Source organism: Micropterus dolomieu, linkage group LG01 (genome assembly GCF_021292245.1).
Source record: "Micropterus dolomieu isolate WLL.071019.BEF.003 ecotype Adirondacks linkage group LG01, ASM2129224v1, whole genome shotgun sequence".
In the NCBI taxonomy this organism is placed as follows: domain Eukaryota; kingdom Metazoa; phylum Chordata; class Actinopteri; order Centrarchiformes; family Centrarchidae; genus Micropterus; species Micropterus dolomieu.
Window position 1 is genome coordinate 10221850 of NC_060150.1, and position 24130 is coordinate 10245979.

General features: G+C 39.7%; 1 protein-coding gene and 1 long non-coding RNA gene across 7 annotated transcripts in view; one reads left to right on the top strand and one right to left on the bottom strand.

The window, feature by feature from the left end:
• Positions 1 to 24130, top strand: part of LOC123974985 — a 29370-nt gene that overhangs the window by 3331 nt on the left and 1909 nt on the right. The gene's annotated exons all lie outside the window — the stretch shown is intronic.
• The window catches only part of LOC123974947 (peripheral plasma membrane protein CASK), a 55260-nt gene continuing 42767 nt past the window's right edge, over positions 11638 to 24130 (bottom strand). For all 6 annotated transcript variants that reach the window (XM_046056032.1, XM_046056037.1, XM_046056023.1 and 3 more), the window contains 6 exons: positions 23716 to 23831; positions 22120 to 22200; positions 19319 to 19399; positions 18601 to 18803; positions 17192 to 17275; positions 11638 to 13517 (listed from right to left, as the gene is read on the bottom strand). In XM_046056032.1, the coding sequence (XP_045911988.1) occupies positions 13341 to 13517; positions 17192 to 17275; positions 18601 to 18803; positions 19319 to 19399; positions 22120 to 22200; positions 23716 to 23831 (742 nt within the window). In that variant the 3' untranslated portion in view covers positions 11638 to 13340. The remainder of the gene's footprint in view (positions 13518 to 17191; positions 17276 to 18600; positions 18804 to 19318; positions 19400 to 22119; positions 22201 to 23715; positions 23832 to 24130) is intronic.

Here is a 24130-nt window from a genome sequence, read left to right on the forward strand (position 1 = left end):
AGGGGGGGGGGGTTCGATTTAAAAAAATATATTTTTTTAAAGGGGCATTATGGAGTTTACAGTGGCCACTAGCGGTGCGGTTTTAAGATTGCAACCAGGCGTGCGCTCGTACACGTGCTCACTTGAACTCATGAGTGAGCGGAATCCGAAACACAACCACTTTCATACAGAAATCCTGCAATAAACGCAGGAACACCAGCATGCAGGCTGTGGCTTTTCACTCAGACAGGTTCAGGCTCTGTTACTTCAACGTTCCCGTCTCAGAGGAAGCTCAACACCAGCTCCCTAACGTTACTTCATTCAGCGCAGCGAGCCGCATATCTGCACAATCCTCCCGGATGAAGAGGCAGAGTGACAGCGGCTATAGACAGGCAGGGAGACAGCTTCACACAATATTCTGGAAACTCAGGTAAACCCCTACTGCAACGTTACAGCAATAGTTTTATCAGCTGCAGGTTTAACTAATCCATGCTTGTTACATGAAAACGTTACATTTAAGGCATTTAGCGGACGTGCTACTTCGTTAGCTCCCCTGCTGCTTTCAGTAACCATCTTTATTATCTGTGTATCTTTCCCCGGAGGCTCAGCAATGTCAGCACAGCTAAATGTATTGGATGATAACGAAACAGTTAGTGAGCTGGGCTGAATATTATAATGAGATTGTGTCACACTTTATAATAATAAGACCGCAGTAAGTAAATGTACTGTAACTAGTGTTAGTGGATGGCTCTTCCTCTGGGTTGTATATTATGTGGGTCACATTAGTTACAGCGACTGAGAGGTGGAGAAGCTGTTTACCTGAGGATCGGTAAAAGGCAATAAATCTAAATTGAACGTTACGAAGCAACAGCGGCAGGTCCGAGCAAATGTAGCGTTAGCTGGCTGCTCCTGGCTGCATCACTATAGGATAGTAAACAAATCGTTCCACATTTGCTTTTTACCGTTACATAATTTCTTGCAGGCTTTGACATTTTGACATAATATCTGTGGTACACAGGATATTAACACGGGTCGTGTAAGTTGGTGAATTAATGTGGAAAGCGATATAACATTAGCAGCTGCTCAGCGTGTTTCTCCAGCTTTACTAATGCTCACTTTGTTCTTACTCGACATCATCTGAACCTGTTTGGTCTGATGGGCTTCAGCACATAAACCTTTATTGTTGTTTTGTATCCTTACGTGGAGCCTGTGTTTTGCTGTGAGCCGGTTATTTTATGGTGTTAGTGGGCTGCATGTTGTTTGCCGCCGTGTTGTCACTGGAGTACGAGAGAGGCTCGGGAGCGCGCCTGGAGTCCCCACATTAAAAGCAGAATAGTGGCTGATGCAAGCAATGGAGAAAACAGGCGTGTGCTTCATTTCTAAATGAGTTTTGAGCCCACTGACAATAAGGCAATGATAAATTGATTTTTAAAATCAAAAACTTACATATAGCCCCTTTTTAAAAGAAGCTCTTAAATGCCCATTTCTAATGACTTTTGAAAACAGAATATACATATTAGTGTGGCTGAAAGAGTCTATTTGCAGTGACAGTATAATATAACTAGAACAAAACTCCACTGACTACCTACCATAAAAACCATGGAACAGCTGCTAGTTAATGTAGCTAGCCACAGTACAAATGCATTTAGTTGTCCTAATGTTACACATAAGCTGTGATATTTCCTGTGTCTCACTTGGCCCTGACTCTCCATGCAACAAAACTGGGTCTATTTGGAGCCTTTTATTTATCATGTAGCATTAAACAGTATACTGTGTGTTTTTATAACCAATTAAATAAATAATGTATTAAGTATTAAAGTTAACAGATGATAAACTATCATGAAATGACAACTGTTTATTTTATTGCCAGGAAACATGAGCAACAAATTCCGCTCAATCTGTGTTAGAGACTTAAACCATAGCAGCCTTTGCCTGGTTACTGTGAACATCGTATAGCTTAACAAATATAGCTTTACTGTGGAATAAACTACAAAAACAGAACAAACAGCATCTTTATAAATTTACTACAATCATAAAAACTGCAACAAAAAAGGCTGTAGCCAAAATATTTAGGAGATAAAGGAGCACAGGCATCAAGAGTCGATGATAAACTCTGAAGTAGCTGCTTTTTGTTCTGGAAAGCTCAGGCAGGTTCTGTGGGTTTTAGTGGGAAGAGAGAGGAGCAGAGAGAGGGAGAAGGGTCATAACTGCCTTCAGTGAGATTTGAAAATAAGGAAAATTTAAATAAATATAGGCTACAATGTAAATTCCATATTATACAGTGAATTGCTAATATTACATAGGCTACTATATTCATTGTAATTTCATATGGTTTGCCATTAGTAGGCTATAGGCCTTATATCATTTCAGTGGATTGTTTTCATTTTTTATCCTTGTGCAAGAAGCACAGTCTACATATTTTACATGCTGCCACCGACTTTACCAGAGGGAGAGTAGTAAACACTGTAAATACGGCCAGCAGGTTTTTATTTGATGTCATAAAGGTTAAAAATACGGGAGATTTACGGGGAAACATTTAACGGGTGGATACCGGGTGAGAACGAAAAAATACGGGAGAATCTCGGGGAAAACGGGAGGGTTGACATGAGAAGAGTAGAGAGAGGAGTGGGGTAATGTGATGCTACATCCACGCTGCTACATTTTTAAAATAGTTTTATAACGAAAACGATCTTCTCTTCAGAGTCATGATTTTCATGATTTTCTTTGCTCGCTTTACAGTCCTCTTTGAGTATAAAGGGAATCTACTGTGGGGAGTGCGTTGCCTATGATTTTGGATGCTTTGTTGACAATCCGATGTAATCGATTATGTGATAATGGACTCTGTGATAGCGGAGTAAAACAGAATAAGAGTTGATGCTTGATCTGGAATTTTGAAGGTGCCTGAGGAAGTAAAGTCTTTGTTGAGCTTTTCATGTCCCCTTGCCTCCAGAGAATTTTGGCTCCTACCTGCTGCTGTTTTAGGGGATACAGTTGTGAGTGTAAGGAGCACACCTGCAGACAGTAGAGTCAAGAGTCTGATGTCAACCAAGACAGAGTGAAGTTGGGGTGTGTTACTGTGTTTGTCTTGTTGGTATTGATTTAAAGATTCACCCAAGACGGTGTAGAGATAGTGCTAAAAATAAATAATTGATAAAAACATTGACTTCCAACCCATCCCTGCAAACACTTCTTGTTGTATCCACGACATTTTACAGTAATTAATTAATTTCAATCCACATGACATTTTTTGGCCTAATTAAGTATTTTTGCATGTGGTAAAATGTCAGTCTTACTCTGGCTCTCTATAGCTGGCTTGATGCAATCTCCAAACTTGCTTATTGTAGGCTAATACAGGATTTGATTTGGGGTTCTTGCCTCATTGTATTTATACCATAAACATCGATCATCTGTATGTTTTACATAGGAACACCACAGGCTTGTTTGTACTGACTGAACAGATCTAACAGAGCTTATTGTACATTCTGACTCTGACTTTCATATACTGTAAAAGTGATGAAAACCCCTCTGCTCGGTCTTGGAGGCAAGCTGTTAGCAAGTGGATATGCTAAGTCCTGTTGGTCTATGCAAAGCAAGTCCTGCAGATGTGTTTCAGAGGGCAGGATGGACTCATGTTAATATGTGAGTTAATTACATTATTTAACACAAACATGTTTGGCAACAGCCGCATAGTACAGTGTTTAAGGTTTAATTCAGACTTTAGCCTGTTTCTGGTCATCTGTTGCCTGTTAGATCCAGACAGGGTTTCATAAATGCACACACAGTTGTGATTGTAATGTCGGCAAGTTACATTTTTGGTCCACAAAACGGCCAGTATCTCTGTCAAGGTGACCTTGAGTAGGAAATGTTGATCAATCTATCTGGATTATAGATTCTTAATGTTTCACATTTTGATGTTTAGCCAGTCAGTATTATTATCTAATTAAAGTAGGAAACTATATTCTTGTGATGTAGTTTGTGATTTGTTTTTCACCAACCTGCCAACCAACCTCAGTAACAAATTACTTGTAGAATCACAGTGATCTGATTACAGAACATTTGTCTTAAACAAGAGTAATCCATTTGAAGCTTGTTTTTAAATGTGTGGTTTTATAGTCCCCAGCAGACTTTTGCTCGCTGTTAATAATGAGAGTAAAGCTAATGAAATTCTAGTACCCTGAATAACTTTGCAATTTAACTGCATGCGCTATTACATTTGGTTGAAAGGTAAGCACTAAAGAAAGGGAATCTTTATGACATTTGAGTGACCCAGTGGACCAAGATTACTCTTCATTTTCATGTGTGTTTTGTAAGTTTCTCTGAATGTCCTGAGACCTTTTGGGGAGGAAAATCAAGTTAGGCAGTGACAAATTCACTTCTAAGATCAATAATCTGCTAATTCTTTCTGTGAAACAAATAAAAGTTTATTTATATTGCGTGTTTAAATTCAATGATACCAAAACAAATCAAATTTCAACAGGATCAGGCTTGATCAAAAATGTATTATGGAGTCTGGCCATGTACAGTCTTGTAGGTAATGTGAGGACTTTCGGCAACTTTAACTCAAGTGAAGCAGAAGTAAAACAGAAGAAATTTGAGATTGTTGAGTAGTTTTTCACAAGTCTTGATGCAGAATTTTCCACTTTTTGTCACATTGCGACATTAAAGTTTTCTGACACTGAATCAAATCGCACCCGATCAGTAGTTTTTTCGACAGAGGCATCTAGCCATTAGAGTTTGATTCCATTTTCTCAGCCACAAGTCTCAGAGCAGCAGAGTGACACAAGCATAAAAGGAAATCCGCTCTCGGTGTGTAATTGCCTGACAAGGCCAGACGTTTCTCTTACGCAGGAAACGGTTTCTATAGTAACGAAGTGTAGCAGAAAACATACGTCTCAATTCAACACCAGAACAAATCATGATGATTATACATCATGATCATCTTTGTGAGAAGGGAGTAGGATGGACATTATGCAGGATTCTGAAGGACTCTGGCGCTTTTCATCAAAGTATTTGCTAATGAACCTGAGAAACTGCATATCTCAGAGTTCTTTATGAAGGGTTTCATATATCATCAAGGCCTTTGCACCTTTTCACATGGCACTTAAACAAGCTCCAGGGCAGAGAAAAGCCTTGAGTCAAAACATACGGAGCACTCCTTTTTGTTGCAGTTTTATCTTTATGTCCAGTTCATGAGAAGAAGACCTTGTGCTGAAACACGTAGTGCTCAGACTGAGAGAGTATATATAATGCAGTCCATTGTGAAACACTTGTGCTTTATCAGATGGCTTTCACCATCATATAGTGTCATATATTGCATTATTTGCTTTGTACGGTGCAACCACTAACACATTAGATATCAATTTTATCTTACCTTTACCTTACATTTTTTATTATACTGCTTTAAGTTCTAAACTTTAATTAAATGTGAAGGACATAATGTTTGGAAGAAAAGTGTTTAAGAACAAGTAGAACAACATCTCTGTTTTCTAAGATGATTTTGCAGAACATTAAAGGCACAAACGTGCCTGGATTTGGCAACTGCAAACTCTAAAAAGCATATTAATAGTAGGCTATGTTCATACTGTCACATCAGATTTACAATTTAAGCTTCAGCCAATAAATTGTAGATAGAACAGTGGTGGAAGAAGTACACAAAGTAGAAGTTTTGAATTTAAATTTCTACTTGAGTCAAAACACAAGTACAAGTACCTGTTTTAAAAATACTATTAGCATAGTTGTGTTTGTAAGGGGTTGCTGACATGATAAACAAAATTTAAAAATACAGTAGTCTAACTTTACTATTAAACAGTGGCATTCATTTTAATCAGGTTTTAAGGTCTTTTAATAATAATTCAAGTTACTCAGGTGTGTGCGTGTGTGTGTGTGTGTGTGTGTGTGTGTCTCAGTGGTGGATGAAGTATTCAGATCCTTTACTTAAGTAAAAATACTAATACCACACTGTAAAAATGCTGTTACAAGCAAAAGTCCTGCATTGAAAATGTTACTAAAGTAAAAGTATGTAAGCATAATCTAAAAATGTATTTCAAGTATTAAAAGTTCAAATACTCATTTGAGAAAGAAACATTACCTTATACCAGTATATATTAGATTATTATAAATCATGCATTCATGTAAAAGCAGGATTTTACTGTTGTACTTGTTGAGGGGAAGCTCATTTTGTATCGTAGTGCAACTAATGGTTATTTTCATTATGGATTAATCTGCTGATTATTTTCTCCAATTATCAATTTTTAAAATAGTGAGAAATACAGTCACAGTTACCCAGAGCCCAAAGTGACACCTTCACAATGCTGGCTAGCCAATAGTGCAAAGCTCAAAAAATTATTACAAAGAACTTAGAATAGAATAATAATAATTAAAAGGAAAAGCACCAAATCTTCACATTTGTGAAGGCGGAACCATGAAATGTTTTACATGAAGAATGATTAAACAATCAAAGTTGTTGCAAGTACATTTCAAAAAGTACAATAGGCTACCTCCCTCTGAGATGTAGTGGAGTAGAAGTAGAAAGTGGCATGAAAAGAAAATACTCAAGTAAAGGTCAAGTACCTCCAATTTGTGCTTAAATACAGTACTTGAGTAAATATCCTTAATTACTGTCCACCACGGAGATAGAATAATTAATTTGTAATAGAATAGTAATTATTAGAATAAGTAGTAGTAGTAGAAGAATTTACTACTTTAATTTGAACGATTAACTTTTAAAATGTTTCACAAATCAGTTTTACAGACTTTCACCACTCTGTCTCCAGATATTTTGTGTAAAGTGTTATGAGGTAGTGAAAAGAAGCCTTAATTAACCAACAGGTTACAGCTTCTATTTACTTGACAAACTCACGTTAAGCTGCTACAGTCTTTGCAGAGGAATTATTACAGTGGCTCAGGCAATATCCTAGTGAAGACAACGCTTCCAATATCCAGTAAATCAAAACAAGACAAGCGCCAGAAAATGTTTCACGAGTGGCGGCTGACCTCTCATCATATCACAGGATTTCCTGCTTTCTCAGCTCAAAGGAACCAATTCATAACGAGGCGCAAGCAGTGACATATCTGTGCTTCAGAGCCAGAGTACACAGTCAAGCAGCCATCTCTGCAAACACACTGCGGAGGAAAAACAACTGTCCGCCACGAAGCTAAGCCCCAAGATGAGCCAGCAAAGTCCCTGGTCCGTTTAGCACTGAGTTATTCCATCGGGCCCACCTGTCTTTCTCTTGAGGTAAAACATCAGTCACCTATCAGCTCACCGCGTCTCACAAGACTGATAGGTTCAACCTTGGACACAAGGACAGCCAGGGAACGGACAGGCGGCGTATCACTCCTGTCAGGGGAAGACCTTTTATCGCCAAACTGTCAGCTTTTCAGGAATCTAGAGGAAAATGGCCTGTTTTTAAGCTGAGAGACGAAGGGTCAGAATTTTCTCAAGCTTTCTGGTTCGACATGTTAGCCTGACATCACCTCAGCTAGAGTTACCTGTCAAAAAAATGTGGATAGTGTGTTGCCTTATTAAAAAAGCAGAAATTGTGACCCACAATTTAAAAAAAATAAAATAAAATTCTCTTTAATCTCCAGTCCGATCAACTAGCCTGTGTCTGTGTATTTTGGCACCACCATCACTGAAACCTTTTTCTTCTGCCTGTTTGGGATTTTGCCCATTTGCCTGCTCCTCCTTTTGCCTCTTGAGTTTTGCTTTCAAGTCCACACCACATCTAAAAGACAGTATGTCAAATATGACGGGACGATCTGGCCAGAAATGGACTTGCAGGCCATCACCAACCCTTGCTACCGTTCATGCTTGGTGGCCTCCGGTGCTTCCCTGGGGCCTCCCAGCAGCTCACTGCAGCAGCCCGGTTGTTCCTTCTCCTCGTCTACCCTGCAGCCTGTCTCCCAGCCGGCTAGCCTTCAGCCTGCTATTTAGTTATTGCTATTCTGTTGCCTTAACCTCATCATTTTACTCTGTATATGTGACATCCATTGTATGTCTCTTTTCTTTGGAAGAGAGATCCTCCCTGTATTGCTATTCCTACGTTTTCTCCATGTTAAAGGGTTTGTTTGTGGATTTTTCTCCTAATCCAAATCCAGCGTCTAAGAAGAAAGGCTGTCCAGCTTGCATCTCCACCTGCTAGCCTCAAGCCTGAGTCCTCACAGCTTGTAATCAGCCTGATGAGCCAGCAGTGGACCAGTTGAAGTGTGAAGTCCGTAAATCCTAGCCTTGTGTAGTCGGTTCCTAAAGGTCTAAGGTTTCTCCACTGCCCAGACTGCTCTGATCAATAGCTACCCGTCTGCCCCGGTCTCCAGCTGGCTGCCTGCCTGCCTGCTTGCTTTCCGACTCCCAGTAGTCGAGCACCCTGGTATCCCTGCCTCTTTCTGACCCCATCTGTTCAGCTTCCTGGCCACCCTCCTGCACAATGCCATGGACATTCTGGCATCCTGGTCTCTTTTGTCCTTTCTGCCCAACTGTCCAGTGTTCTGATTGTCCTCTTGACAGTTGTCTTCCCTCCTGCTCCTCCAGTCGTCCTCCCAGTGGTTTTTGCCCACCTGCCCAACCTTCTAATGGTTTTCCCGACTGTTTCCGCCGGCCTTCCCAGCCTTTTGTTTGTCCTACCGGGTCTTTCCGCCCGCCTGCCCAGCCTACTGGCCGTCCTGACTGTTTCCACAGGTCAGCCAGGTTGCCTGTTGCTGACCTGTTTTCTTAACATTAATGAACAAAACAAACCTTGTTTTGACCTTATTTGGGTGATTCTCATGAAACCACCTAAAGACATGTCCGAAAATTAATTATTGCATATTTTCACATAGAGGATGAAATAATAAATTTTTACTACAATGTCCACTTAATTGTTTTCAAATATTAGTTTTAAAAAGTATTTTTTATTAGTTTTATTAAAAACTTCATTACCGTAACATGTCCGAACACAAATTTAGCATTTTGCTCTCTTACAGCACAATAAATAATATATTAAATATATTAAAAAAACATTTAAATATTGTCTCTTTTAAAATATTAATTTCCAATAGCAATTGATACATTTCTAAAACATTATTTCTATATATGGATAAAACATTGTGTCCGTCTACATTTATTTCATTACCGTAACACATTTTCACACCCCTCCAAATGACTGAATGTATTTATAAATACATTTTTATTGAAAGGCAAAGTTCCACAGAGCACAGAATATTCAATATGGCTACAAGGCAAGATTATCTGTTAACATTTGATAGCTAAAGTCTCTACTTTTGCTTTCTTACACCCTTCTTACCCCACCGTGGGTGTACATTACCCTGTACACTGTAGTATTTAGTACTTCTCTAACAAATATTCATTATGAACATAACAAGGAAGGATAGTGTGGGAATGTAGTGATGGAGTATTATTTTTTGCTGTCATTGTGTTTCCCCCCAATTTATGCAGCTAAGCTAAAGTGCATTCATTACCGTAACACCAGTCTTTCATTACCGTGCCATTTGCTCTGACTCTAAGCTTTGTTTGTGTGCACACTAGTCTTGCCTGAAACATCTATGGCATTATTTGTGTCACATTCCTGAGAGCACAGAGGGACATTCGTGCACCGTCAGTTTTACTTTAGGCAGAGCTGAGCTTGCACAAACAGATTTTTGTTCGCTCAAATCGATATTTTCTCTTCAAAGTATAACTTGTGTGCTCACAAAAGTGAAACTGTGCGTGCACTAATGTCCCTCTGTGCTGTCAGAAATGTGACACACAAATAACGCCATAAACATCCGGAGTTAAACATGTATCATAATAAATGATTGGAACTCATCAGACCTACTTACTTTCATGTCTTGAAATGAAATCTACTATAGAATCAGTTCCTCAGTGAGGTTCATAAGTTGTTGCTCTGTGCACATAATTTAAAGGGCCGGTTCACATAAATTGCAGAGAAACACAATCCGTCATGTTTCCGACTCCACCCCAATACATTGGACTTATGTTTGTGGTGCTTGCAGCATAGAATAATTACATTTAAATTATTCAACAGCAACATCTCCATCCAGAATCAGTGTTCCTGTCACTCTGGATAATCCAGTTTATATTGAGACTGTTTCTTTGGTAGAAAGCAGTTCTAATAAAAACTGACAGTGAGGTTATCCAGGGAATAGAGTATTGTGTGTATGTAAGAGATGTAGCTGCTTGTTTAACGCTTTCAGCGCTGTGGAGGAAATTCCATTTACCTCCATTGTACTAAGGTGGAGGCAGAAATGTCAGAGACAGAAACCACAAAAGTGGGCCCAAACTATCTGCACGGCTAGGTACCACTATAAGTATTTGAGAAAGTATTGTTTTTTGGTAATTTGGGTAAGCTGAGACTTTATTAATAGTAGTCAGTGTTTTACTTTTGTTTTTGCTCTGATTCTGGCATCCTGTTTCAAACTTCCCACACTGCACCGCTCATATTGTTCTTGCAACACTCGCTTATCTGATTGAAGCTGTAGCCTGCAGGCAGACACTCAACATGTCCTTAATGACCAAACCTCAGTCTGCTGCTTTTGCTATTCATTATTCTGAACTTGGTGTGAACTCAAATATTCTTTATGGTTGTGCTTTTAGGGGCAACCAGTGCGTGTGTCTGAAAAAATTAGACTTATTTGTAGTCCTTGTGTCTTCCATTTTGACTTTACTGTCAAACAGACAAAAAAAGGGACATCAGACAGGACAAAATGTGGTTATGTGGTGACAAAATCAGTTAAGCTTTTGAAATTGAAATGAAATGGTTTTTAGCTGTGAGCAGTAGTTTAAACAATTGAATTAAAAAGAAACATGTTTTACTGCCGTGGGACAAACATTTTGAGCTTTCTTAGGGAACTTAATGTCTCAGTACCACTGAAAGATTGTGTTGCACACTGAGGACTTTGATATACTACAAAAGTTTATTTTTGATGGTGCATATAAGAGCAGAATACATTTTATTGGCCATGTAACTGAACCCCCCCCCCCCCCATACTAAATGTTAAATATGTCACCTTTTAATTAACTGCATGTCCAAATACATTTAAGGCCTTTGATTCAAATAAACCCTGAACAGATTCCACTGAAGCTTTGCAATCCTCTTTTAATGACCAGACACTTGTCTCTCCTGCAATTCAAATCAATACAGACGCAGAAAGAAATTGGTTTATTAGGTGTTCCTGTATTACCTACTTAACCAGGGGCCTTGAAGCTGTGTGAACTTAGCTTTATTTCTGCACAAGTATGTCCATGAGTTTTCAAAGAAGGAGGCTGGTGCAGAAAGCGAAGTTATGACTATAGCAAACAATGCAATATTGTATTTATGAGAAGAATGTGATTTTATATAGACCTTCATTACACTTTCCTTGTGGGCATGACATTGAATATAGAGTAGATTTACATAGTCGTGTCTGTATTAAAATCGGATCATTGAGAAATCCAAAAGATAACTCTTCCCTCCTTACAACAAGAGCCACGACACAATATGCAGAAATGTAGTTTGTTTTGTGAACAGTCTCTTAAAAAAGCAGTTCTACTGTGTGTTAGACTGAATTAAATCCCTTTTCAACGAAATAATCTGTAGTAAAACACTCGAAGTATTTACTCACACATTAACTGGCACACTCGCAAACACACATCAGAAATGAATCAGAAGGAAGACGAGGCAGTTTACTTTAAACACGTAAAAGGAAATATATTTTTTAAAAATGAATTAACAAAAAAGAACAACATTTCATACAGAAGAGCTGCTTTTGTCATTTGCAGAGGTAATTTACACAGGACTTGAAATGAAAACACTTTACTTGAGGTGGAACAACAGCAACCACACCACACTGTTGAAAACATTGACTTTTTTTGTTAGACCTTTCAACTGATGTCCCTGCATACGGAGTTACTGTAGGTGGGGCTGCGTTGTGCCACTTCTGGTAAAGCATGAAGAGGTTATGTCACATACTGAGCTTCTTTTAAGGATTATTATACACTGGCTCTTGGTAATTCACTCATGACGTACGCACCATTGAAACATTTACACACAAAATTTTGAGTTATTTTCTCTCCCTCAAAACAAGAATACTCCTTATATTTTTAAAGACGACAGTTAACAGTTCCAAAATGGTGGCTCTAGGATTGGATTTCTCCCACCTACATGAAGCTCTCCCCTTCCACATAGACATTTCTATGAACACTTTAATTTTAACAAGTGTGGCTCACTATTTGAGTATGAGGAAAGAAGAAAATGGTCGTGGCGGTCTGCCTGGCAGAAACCAGGGGTGTGCATAGGTGTTACCGACTTTTTCCCCGAGGCTCTGATATGGCAGTTTATTTTCCTCCTTTCTGTTAGTTTATTTTTTTGTCTTCCAGCTCAGGAGCCAATGTTTAGTGGTGGATGTAAGTGCTTTTTCATATCTGATCATGCCCCAAGAACAATATTCCAGGTCCACTGATTAGCATTTCATGTACGAAAAGAGAGGGGTTAACACGGCCAGAGAGTTGGCAAGACAAAATGGAAACTATGAGGTGATGAAATGCAGTGTCTTCTTCATTGTCCATTGTGTGCAAACTGAGGTGTAAACAAAGACTGCCAGAGGTTGGGAAGGGAAGCATGGTACAACAGGCTACAGCAAAACACGGACAGACAGCATAGACGGATGCAGTGTGCTCCTTCAACACACGGACAGGCACAGAGGGGCAGTGAAATAAATAAAAGGGCTGGGGAGGGGGGGCAGAGTGAGGGACAACGAAACTGCTAAGTTTCCTGTGCTTTGTTTTGCTTCACTCAAACTTGCATGTGGAGCTGAGGGAGCAACTTGTCGCCACTATAGCAGCTTCTAATGTGCTTCAAAGTTCGGCTTGTTTGTCACAGGGGCCGAGGAGATTAGGAGAGGAGGACACAGAGTACCACAAGTAGTGCCTAAAAAGGTCAACACACACATAGGCACCCACGTAAGACGGCTTTTATGGTCATGCTCGCTATTGCCTTTCCAGTATTACCACCCATCCATCAATTACAAAAGAAAAGTACAAAATATCTACCACACTGCCCCTCCACTCCCCACCCTTCAACTATGTTAGGACAGAACCATGTTCACTTAGTTTTTTATCATTTATATATATATGTATATATGTACACAACAATATGCCTTTGAGGCTGTTGAGAAAAAGGGGGTAGGGGCAGGATGAAGTCTCTGTAGTGAGGCATCAGAGTCATTAGTTTCTTCATTTCCCTCCTTTTCGACAACAGTTTATCTACAGAAATGTATGATTCTGATGAAAGAGACGTGATTCAAGGGGATTTAACCAAAGTTTAGCATCCATGTTAGATCAGAGATGGATTGTTCAGGCTGATGAGCTCATTGCCGTTGAGTGTATGTCAGTAGACCCAGGAGACGGGGACCCACTGAGAAGTGGTGGACACCAGGTCTACGGCCTCCTCCAGCAGTCGGATGGTGTCATCAATCTCATTGTTGATGATGGTCTGGTCAAAGTAGTGAGCGTAGGTCTGCTGCAGCATCTCAGATTCCTTCTGGAGCCGCTGAAGAGAGTCATCCTGTGATTGAGATTAAGAGAGAGGGAGTTCAGTGACTGGTTTTGGTTTGTTACATGTGATGTGCTTCAAGGCTCCATTTGTGGTCCGGTTGAGAGTAAATCTTTTTTTTTAAAGAAAATTTGTGATTCTACCTTCTTAAATGTAAATATTTTCTGGTTTAATTTCGCCTTTGACTGTGAACTACATATCTTTGGGTTGTGGACAAACAAGACATTTGAGGACGCCTTCTTGGGGTTTGGGACACACTTACCCCAATTTTCTGACATTTTTATAAGAAATTTATTTTATTCATACAATAAGGTTGTAAGATGTAGTTACAGAAACTAAACAACTAGGCTAATTGAAAAAATAATCATTTGATTAATCAACACTGTAAATAATCGTTAGTTGCAGCCTTGTTGTCTGCTCCGGGCTCAAAATATTTACACTTATGGTATAAGTTTTAGAACACCCTGATTTTTCTAGTTTGTATTTAAATATAAATACTTCGGGTCCAGTGATAAACATATACAGATATGTCTATGAAGATTCATCCAGTCATAGTTATCCAACGAAGGTTAAAATCAAGGGCAACTGGGCTTGGTTGAAGATACTGGAAGACGTTTCGTCCCTCATCCAAAGGACTTCTTCAGTTCTGACTGACTGGCAGGGGAACTCAGCTATTTAACCTCAGTGGGGTCGTTTGCCAGGGTCATCGATACTGCTGGTTCGTTAGTGTTCCTGGTTGCTGTAACGACAGTCGTTAGGACTACCGTTTGCCAAGACTGAACGACCATCGTTGGTATCTTCACCTGAGGCCAATAGGTTACGTTTGTTGAGTTTCCTGGAAAGTGATGAAAGGGCCGCATTGTAAGTGGGGGATAAGTGGTGGCGTAGACCCCCTCCTCTGTTCAATGACGGCTTCTCAACCCTGGTGTAGATGGCTTCCTTGACACCTGGTGGTCCTCTAACGAGTGTCCTCTGTCCTTCAGATGTAAGTAGACTGCAGAGTCTTGACCTGAGGAGTTGGCCCTTCTGTGTTGAGCCATGCGTTTGTGTAGTGGTCGTTTAGTCTCCCCAATATACAGATCTTTGCATTCTTCACTGCATTGGACCGCATACACTAGATTACTTTTCTTGTGTTAGTGAAGTACTAAATACTACAGTGTTCTGTCCTCTTCAATGTGTACAGCGCGGTCCAGGAAGGCCAAACTGTTGTTGTGAACATCTTCTCGTGTGAACTTGATATTACTGTCCACAGAGTTGATGTGTTCTGTGAAGGCTTGCACTTCCTGGCTTTTAATTTTGACCCAGGTGTCGTCCACATATCTGTACCAGTGGCTCGGTGCTATTCCTCTGAAGGAGTTGAGGGCTTTATTCTCCACTTCTTCCATGTAGATGTTTGCCACAATCGGGGATACCGGTGAGCCCATGGCACAGCCATGCTTCTGTCTGTAGAATCCTCCGTTGTACTGGAAGTAGGTGGTGTTTAGACAGAGGTTGAGTAATTTACAGATTTGGTCAGGGCTGAGGCTAGTTCTGTTGTCCAGGGTGTTGTCTTGTGTTAGCCTTTTCCGAACGGTTTCTACTGCCTCTATGGTGGGGATGCAGGTGAACAAAGAAGTCACGTCATAGGATACCATGGTTTCATCTGGATCCAGTTTTAGTCCTCGAACTTTGTTTACAAAGTCAATAGAGTTTTGGACGTGGTGAGGCGTGTTTCCCACCAAAGGAGCTAAGATGGTAGAAACGTGTTTGGCAATGTTGTAGGTGACCGAGTTAATGCTGCTGATAATCGGCCTGAGTGGGGCTCCTTCTTTGTGTATCTTGGGTAGTCCAAAAATGCAAGGAATGGCTTCTCCATGCTTTTTAAGTTATATTGCTGTAGAACTTGACTTGAAGTTGTTAACTCATTACTTGATCCCTGAAAATGTTCTCTCTTAAAATTGACATTATTTTTCAGTTTTGCTTTGGTTATTCTGTAGCAGTGGAAGTAAATGAAGCCTTAAAGTTGATGCAAAAAGAAATTTCTACAGCTGTCCCAATCTGTAAACACCTTGGTACAGCTTGCTTTAATACATCCCAGAAGCTTTATTTGTACAATAAAGCAACTAAAAAGGCTATTAATGACGGAAGACAGACCAGTTAGTCATCAGTTGAGCCTACAGTGAAATAGTGTCCCTGTTTTGGTGCCTGTTTTTACTTTGGCAGTTTGCTGTTTACTTTTGTACTTTTTAAGGCTTATCACTGGACTTGAACTACTAATATTACAATACAAACTAGGAAAATCATGGTGTGCTAAAACTTGAGTCTGGTAGTGTAGCACCACTGTGAACATGAACACTTGCTTGCTTTTTGTTGTTTAAGACCAACAGAGCAGCGAGTCGGTCTCTAAATAACAATCTAGCTGATCACACCGCAGTATTGTCAAGCAAATAGTTATCCCCTAGCCATGTACCTTCAGTTTTAAAGTATACCATATTACTATTTTAAGCCTATCAATTTGAGGCAAGACCTCCGGGTTTCAGGCCATTGAAGCAACTGGTCCCGTCCATCTGTGATGTTAACGTTAAGTAGCTACAGTCCAGATTTGTCAACGGTAGTTATCAGTTAGTCAAAAATTTAAAAATATTTACTACAAATGGAAAACTTTGTAGTTGTTGCCAATAAATATAACACTACTTCTTTATTGAGTACTGTACCAGTAATATAACCTCATACAAAGTGAGCTGAATTGTTTGTTTAAATTAACAATGCATAAATGCACAGTATAAACTTGTCTAGTTTAATAATATGTAGACTGTCAATGCAGGCCTGAAGTTTGCAATGTAAATCACGGTATTGATCAGAATTGCAATAAGGTATTTCGCCCAAATTTATCCAGGATACAGGAGGGAGGGTAAAAATTAAACAGAGAGGTAGACTTGGGTTAGAAGAGACAACGATGCATAAAGCTGCAGTAAAAGTAAAGACGCGCCTCTGAGAAAGCACAAAATTAAGAGGATTATTAGAGGGATTAGAGGAAATCAAGAGGAATAAGAGTGGACAGAGTTAGACAACTACTAGAGCTGCACAAACACAGAGGCCAGACAAGCCTTTCTACAATCTCCAAACAAGCTAAACTCACGCCATTTAACTAGTACTTACAGGCAGCTTCCTGCACCACTTTGGAATCTTGAGTGCAAATGAAAGACGGCATGCCAAAGAAAACACAAACATGCATAAAGCACACAGGGCACGTGCAGTTACAGACACAGTGAGCGAAGCAAAAAAGGATGTTAGAAACAGAAATTGAGGCTGTTTTCACACTGGGTTTGCTTGAATACAACAAGCAAACCCAGTGGCCCCTGCTGGTCTGCTTACAGAGTTATGCTTTTCCTGTCTTCAACAAAGTGTGGTTATTTTGATCTCTGTAGCCAAGATACGCATCTGTTTTGATGTATGCTAGGAAAATGTAGTTTCAAATTAGGCTTGAATGTAATTGTCTACTCTGATTGTTGAGGCATCGCATCTGTTTTTTGCCAACAGTGCTAGTTCAGAAAGTTTTCTTAGTATGAAATATTTAGGTGAAATGCCTCCGAATTCAGACTAAAGTCACTGCATTTGGGTGTACATTTGAGTTAGTACATCCAAATAAAGTGAAGTTGAAACTAACTTGAGTGAGAGTGGATGCAAGAAAGTATTTCAGAGCATACCTCAGTCATGCCTGGGGTGATGGTGGGCGCTGCGATGAAGACAACATAGGGAGCAAATTCAGCTGTCCTGAGGATCTTTAGTGCCTGGGGGGGGGGGGGGGGGTGGGGGGAGAGATTTTAATTCTGTAATTGTTACACCCGAACTGCCCAACAAAGTAAGCAAAATTTGGTAAAACTACAGTAAAAAAGAAAATGAAGTGTTTAAACAAGGTAAAGCTAATAAAAGGTGCTTTCACACTGCCTTATTTTCGCCAATCCATCGGCCCACTGTGCTGTATGAAAGATACGGAACGGAAAGGGGGGGGGCAGATTTGATCTGCCTCTGAGCCAGGAACGTTGGTAATAACAGAGGCGTAATGCTGTCTGTCACAGTCGGCATGCCAGTGTTGTATTACACGTAAGCCTTTTTTTTTACGTCACAGGTTCTGGAAAGCCACATCGCTATGTAAAAGCACACATAGTTGGAGGATTGTGGCGGAAACATTTTTCCAGTATGAATAAGAAAATGCGGCATATCGGCAGATATTTTTTTCCACATTTAACACGGGATCTCTGCGAGTAAGCGGCTAAAGATCTGACTAGATAAATCAAAACTGGAAATGTGCCTCCATTCCCATGTAATGTAAAACATATTTATGATTCAGTAATTATGATATTCAACATTTTAATAATTTAGTAATTTAAGATCTTTAAATCCCATACATTGTAATTTGTATGAAAATAGAGACAAACAGGAAACTAACACTGAAATGTTCCATAATGGTGTAAGTGAGAAAGCATGGGACTGTAACACATCTGTAATGCTGTGGTGGCTGCACAATATTTGGCCTCTAGTACATAAAACACAAGTCTATAGAGTCTTGATCAACAGACATTTGTTTTATGTCCTGTCATTTACATTTTCAAATTCTTCTTTAAAAAGATAGCCTATATGGTGTCACGTGACATTAATGACATTATTTTGGGAAATGTACCACACTAAAAACCACATGGTCAAATTCAGCATTTAATTAAAATGCAATAGCAATAAGTTATTCCAGTCAATTGGAAACTGTTTAACACAAAAACAATAAGAAGGGTAGTCTACAACAGTTTGGCCCTATGCGTAACCTGAACCATAGTATTTGATGTAGCAGGTTTGTTGTAGAATGTGAGTCTCCCTCTGTTACATTATTTTAGCCATAATGTGGCCAGCTAAGCATTAGTTACTGAAAGGCTGTATGTTGTGTTCACTGTCACATGCGTGTGTCGAAGTCCCTGTTCATGCAATATTTAATTCCTTGATACATAAGAAAAGCTACTTAAATGACTTTTATAATGTTACTGATGCTGTGTTAAGGTGCTTGAATAAATCTGCACATTGTCCCAATGATGCATGTTTGAAAATGGCTTTTTAATTCCTTTATTACCTGTGGTTCAACATCCAGGATGGAGATCATGCCCTGTGCATGGATCTGCCTGATAGTCTCCAGCCGGGTTCCATACATGGCATCCTCATGGCTGCCATACTCCAGGTAGTCATTGTTGCTGATGTCCTGCATCATCTGGTCATGAGACACAAAGTAGTAGTTCTTTCCGTTCTCCTCGTCCTTCTTAGGAGGCCGAGTCGTATCTGAGCAGAAAGATGGACAGTTAGGAAGAGTGAGAGAGATGAAAACGGTAGTGCTCAAAGAATCGATGATGAGTATGTGTGTGTGTGTGTGTGTGTGTGTGTGTGTGTGTGTGCGCCTTTGTGTTACATAGGGTGATACATGAAACTGACTACATGATTGTGTCAACATTGCGTCAATTAAAATCAAACTCTTTCTCTCCTCGGATTGTAACGGTGCTCGGTGTTTTCATTTTTGTGAATTCATACTGCAGGTTTCCTGCAGCAGTTTTAAGGTATTTGAGATTAAGCAGCACAGACATGTTGCTTATAATTTCTGTAGATCCCCTTTGGGTTCCTAATTTGCTTTTCACACCTGACAATCTGGCCACCATTGGAGCTTCAAACCACTTCAGTAGACTGATTTGTTTAGATGAGTCAGTTTATGCATCACAGGTGATCTGATGCGCCCTAAGTGACTACCTCATGCTGTTTTATTTACACTTGTGTGGTTTTTATGAGTATGTGTGTCTCCTTACGAGGGATGGGGTAGGCAAAGCGGTCAGGATGTTTGGTAATGAGTGTGTTCTTGATGTGCCTCCTACCAACTCCATGTGCACCTGAATGAAAGGAGACAGCAGAGACAATATAATTAAACAAGAGGTTGGTCAATCCAGTAACAGACACTTCTAAACTATGACTTAGACCCGTTCCCAGTCAATACTGTGTCCAGTTTTAGTCTTGAGTTCCCCCAGTGTTCATTTAGTCTATTGTTAGGGGTTCTTGCCATTTCACGATGAAGTGTACCCACAGTTATCGCCTGTCAACTCATACACCACTCCAGTTTTCCTCCCTGGGGGGTTTTGGTCACTGAAACCACTTCAGTGCCGCCCATACTGTGATGTAATATCACCATAGAGGGACTACTCTGTAAGAAATGGGGAAGTACACAATCCGCATACCTGTAAAGTTCAGCTGAAGCTAATTGGAGGCTTCAGCAGTCTGAGTTGGCCAAGTTGATTTGTCATTCTAGTCTTTTTAGTATGAAATTCTCTTTCTGTTTCCTTGCTAAGCCGTGGTGGAGGGACAAGTCCTGGTTGACAGAACTCAAGCAATAACCTTTTAAGATACTTCCAGAAACACAGATACACACTTGATTTATCTGACCCTAACACTTCCATTAGCTTTGGGGGAACTTTGGATTCTGTTTTCGGACGTAAGAACTGTGAATTTTCTCCTCCGTTTCATATAAAGTAGTGCCTCTACAGTGGTATTATTTGACCAACATTATAGTGAAGCAAATCACAACTCATTAAACTGTACATATTGCATCTCAGTGTTTTACAAATATATACATATAAACAGTCCAACCCCGTGCTTTAAAAATGTAGTTCTAGGTCTGTCATAAGTGCAGACTCCAGCCATATGTTCCAAACACTTAAAGGAGTCACTTTAAGTGGTCCCCAGTGATATAGTAGTGTCCATGATGGTCGCGGTCAGGAATTCTCATTATCCACTTCTTAAACTGTACATCTTTGGCTTCGTTTCCCCTGGATGTGCTGCCTCCCCCTCTCTATCCTCCTTTTTGCTAAGATGTTCTGCGAGTGATCCTTTATGTTGTTTGTGATGGAGTTAAAACTTATGTTAGATATATGTTGTGCTCTTGTTAGCCAACAAAGAGAGTAAAAGAGAAAGAGTAAAAGAGAACTGTGCACTTCCAGAAATCTTTATTCTGGCTTCCTCAAAATGGTGTCTGCTTTATATAGATTTTCCTCAAGTCTATCTTAACACATTTCCCTCACCACAGTCATTTCTCCTCACAATCCCTTTGAAAAACGACTACACTGAGATGGGAGTCGAAATCTTCAGTTCTCGGGCCATGCAAAAAAGCATTCAGCTTTAGCCAAATTGAATGGTATCTTCGTCCTGGCAATAACATGTGGGTTAATTGCCTGGCAACAAACCAACATGTGACTGCCAAGAGGTTTTAATAGTGAATTTCACACTTTCTAGACTGTAGCTTAGCTAAAGCTGAACATTTGTGCACGGAACAAGGACTGTGGCTTTTGTACCCTATTTCTTAAAGTGTAGTCGTGCTACAAAGGTATTGCTTTTCAAAGGGGGATGATTACATCGATCCGTGACTTAAGTATTGTATGAAAATAGACTTGGAAAAAAAATCGGAATCTATTCTTCGATGCATGTCATTACGATGCCACTGTGTTGGAAAGACTGTTGTTCTTCTACAGTGCAATTTTGACCAATCTTTTCCCTCTTCTGTGTTGAACCAACACAGCTGGGTAATGTGACGGTTAAACAGGTAATGTATTGTGTATGCAGTAGCATCGAACAAACATGTAGAATGCTTCAAAGCCTACAAATGAAACAGGACTAAATATTTGGAGTTGAAGATTGTGCTGTGTTGTTTCAACCTGCTTCTGGAGGGGGAGACGTTTGAACAACAAAGTTTATGCCTTGTTTTTTCACCTAGCGCAGAGTTGTGAGAAATCATTCCAGGAGACAAAATGCCAATAATATGAAAATCTATGCAAGAAAAAGACAGTTACAGATAATAGAAACCAAGTTTGACACTGTTTATAAGAAGCTATGGGTCATGAATGCATCTCTACAGCTTCTGAGCTTGCCTGAAGACAAGAATTTAGAGTGGACCTTCGTACCTGGAGATGTAGGCAGGATTTTGAGTAACGCTAAAAAGCAAGAAGAAATGAGAGCTCCAAGGATTATTCAATCATCACCGTACCAGCAGACAAATGGGAGTGTCAGTTGTGATGAATGCTGAGAGGTATGAAACAAAAGTCCACATTTTTCTTCTTGGGGATAACAACACTAGGGCTGAAGCGATTCATTGATTAAATAAAACGCAAAGAATTTGCGTTGATGCTTCGTTTAATCCATGTAACTTTACAGCACAGTGTTTCGCACAGACATCTATTACTGTCGCACATTGCGGTTACGCTGTGAACACGATGTGAATATATAGGAGCGGTTTGCAAAGTGGAGAAAGAGAGAGAAAACAGCGAGGGACAAAGAAGAAAGTGTCCAAAGTATGGGATTATTTCAACCTAAAGAAAACAACTCAACAACAACTGTAATGTTACTGTTCATCCACCGTAAAACGAAAATTATGTCGCCTCTGCAACAGCACCTTATCAGAAAGCAGCCGGTGTTCTGCCAGCGGACCACAGACAAGGTAACTTTAGCATTTAACTGAAATCATGATTGATTGTTGAGTTAATTATCCCAACTACTGCTTCTACTCTACCTGACATAAAAGCTGACCTGCCCTACACAGACAAATTAACACCACTTGTACTCTTACCGAGCAAAACCAATGTTTTCCTCTTGAACGATGGCAGTTTGACCACTTCCTCATACGTCACCAGATCTAGTTGGTCGAACACTGCAGAACACAAACACTTGGTTAGCATGGCATCACCTGCAAAGGGCTAACATGGTGGATCGTGTACGTAAATTCAGACATTAGATGTAAGTTGGTTATAAGGACAGTAAACGTGTTTTTATATACACACTCAGTCACCAGTTTATTATTAGGTACAAGTACACCTAACTCAACCTAACAAGGCCTAATAACTATCCTGTCATAAATCCTACTTTTGTTGAATTTTTGTTTAACCAAAGTAACCAATAAGTTGAACAAACATGCATGTAAAATGTTCGTTCAACTTATTGGTTATTTTGGAGGCTGCAGTTTGTGGTGCTGATGAATTGAGTTATATACTGAGGTGTTTTTCTACGCTTTAGTATGTTAGGATGGACAAAATATTAGAAACCTCAGTATAAAGAATTAAAATTTGAGAGCACTATAAGCTAAAACCTCTCTGAAACCAGTTTAAACAAAAAGTCAACATTAAAGGATGAAGTTGAGATTTATTTCAGGGCTGTTGTAGCACACTGCATTAGTTTTAGCTGAGTGTACATATTTCACAAAACACTTCTCAAATAAATGCAAACCTAATACAGAATCAGAGGGGACACAAGCAATGCTAATGAGATTAACATTCATTTCAATGTTTTGTCCCTTTGGCTTAAATCAAGCGTGGAATCCTCAATCAAATGGGTTTTCAATTTAATAGCAGAGTTATTTAATGATGCCAACATGCACATTAACTGCTAGTTCAAACAAGCAGATATGATGAAGGTCAAATACCTTGAGAAAGCATTAAAACGTGCTTATTTGTACTAACCTTGGCCAGATGAAAACATAACAAAGCTGTGCAATTCTAAGCTGACTGGTGTGTTATAAGCAATGTAATGCAAATTGACACAATGCCAAACAAAGCAGCATCAGGAAGAGGACAAGTTATAAAAGCCGAAAGAGGAGGAAGAAAACCACAGAAGCTGGACGCCAGCTGTCTGGTGTTACTTACATGCAGCCATGTCATTGGGTAAGAGACAGCATGAAATATGGACAAAGGGTGGGAGCCGAAGGGTTAATAAAAAGACACCATAAAAGAAGACAAATTGAACAAAAGACACTAACAAAAACTGTAAACATCAAAAGCTGTTAATTGCAACTGTTAGTTACTGAAAAACAGGGCAAAATTGAGACAGCAGTAGGAAAGGTTTGTCAGAGGGAAAACACAATAGGCGAGCAACAGTTACACATACCTAATGTTACAAAGGTGCAACGTCCCACATAGCCCACATGCCCTTTAAACCCTAGCCACTTCAATCCCAACATCTGATTTTTAAATGGTACAGAACTACTTACAAAATCACTAGTGAGAGAGAGTTGCAAGACGCATAACTAGCAAGTCCCTGACACAAAGTGTTACCTTCAGTAGAAGTGTAATTTGAGAGTGGATTACACTTTTGCCTTAGTGAGCCACCAAATGAAATGCTCGTAGAGAGTTAGCTTAGCTCTGTTTGTCTGCCATGTTGTTTGTTGGCTTACCCGCATTGTGCTTGGCCAGGTACTTGTCTTTGTACTGTTTCTTCTTTTTGCCAAACCAGGTACAACTGGCCTGCTGTTCCTGTTTGGTCTTTTCCATCGCTATACATGCCACACGCCTGAAAAGAACACATGTACTGATAAATTGTATGGCCTCGTCTATGGCTTTAATGCTGAAGAATTGAAGGGTATACATACAGACAGTAAATTTTATTTATTTTCTGGCTATTACTGCACACAGATACAAGGACCAGCATTTTAGCAATGTATCCTGACACAAGTAAAAGCCAGAGCTGTATAGGTATACTGACATGGTTGAGTGGGCTGAGCGCTGTAGGGAAGCTTTTCCTGAACTCCTGTGGTATATTGGTAACACATCTGTCACATCTGATAGAAGTACCAGGTTCAAATCCTGGCT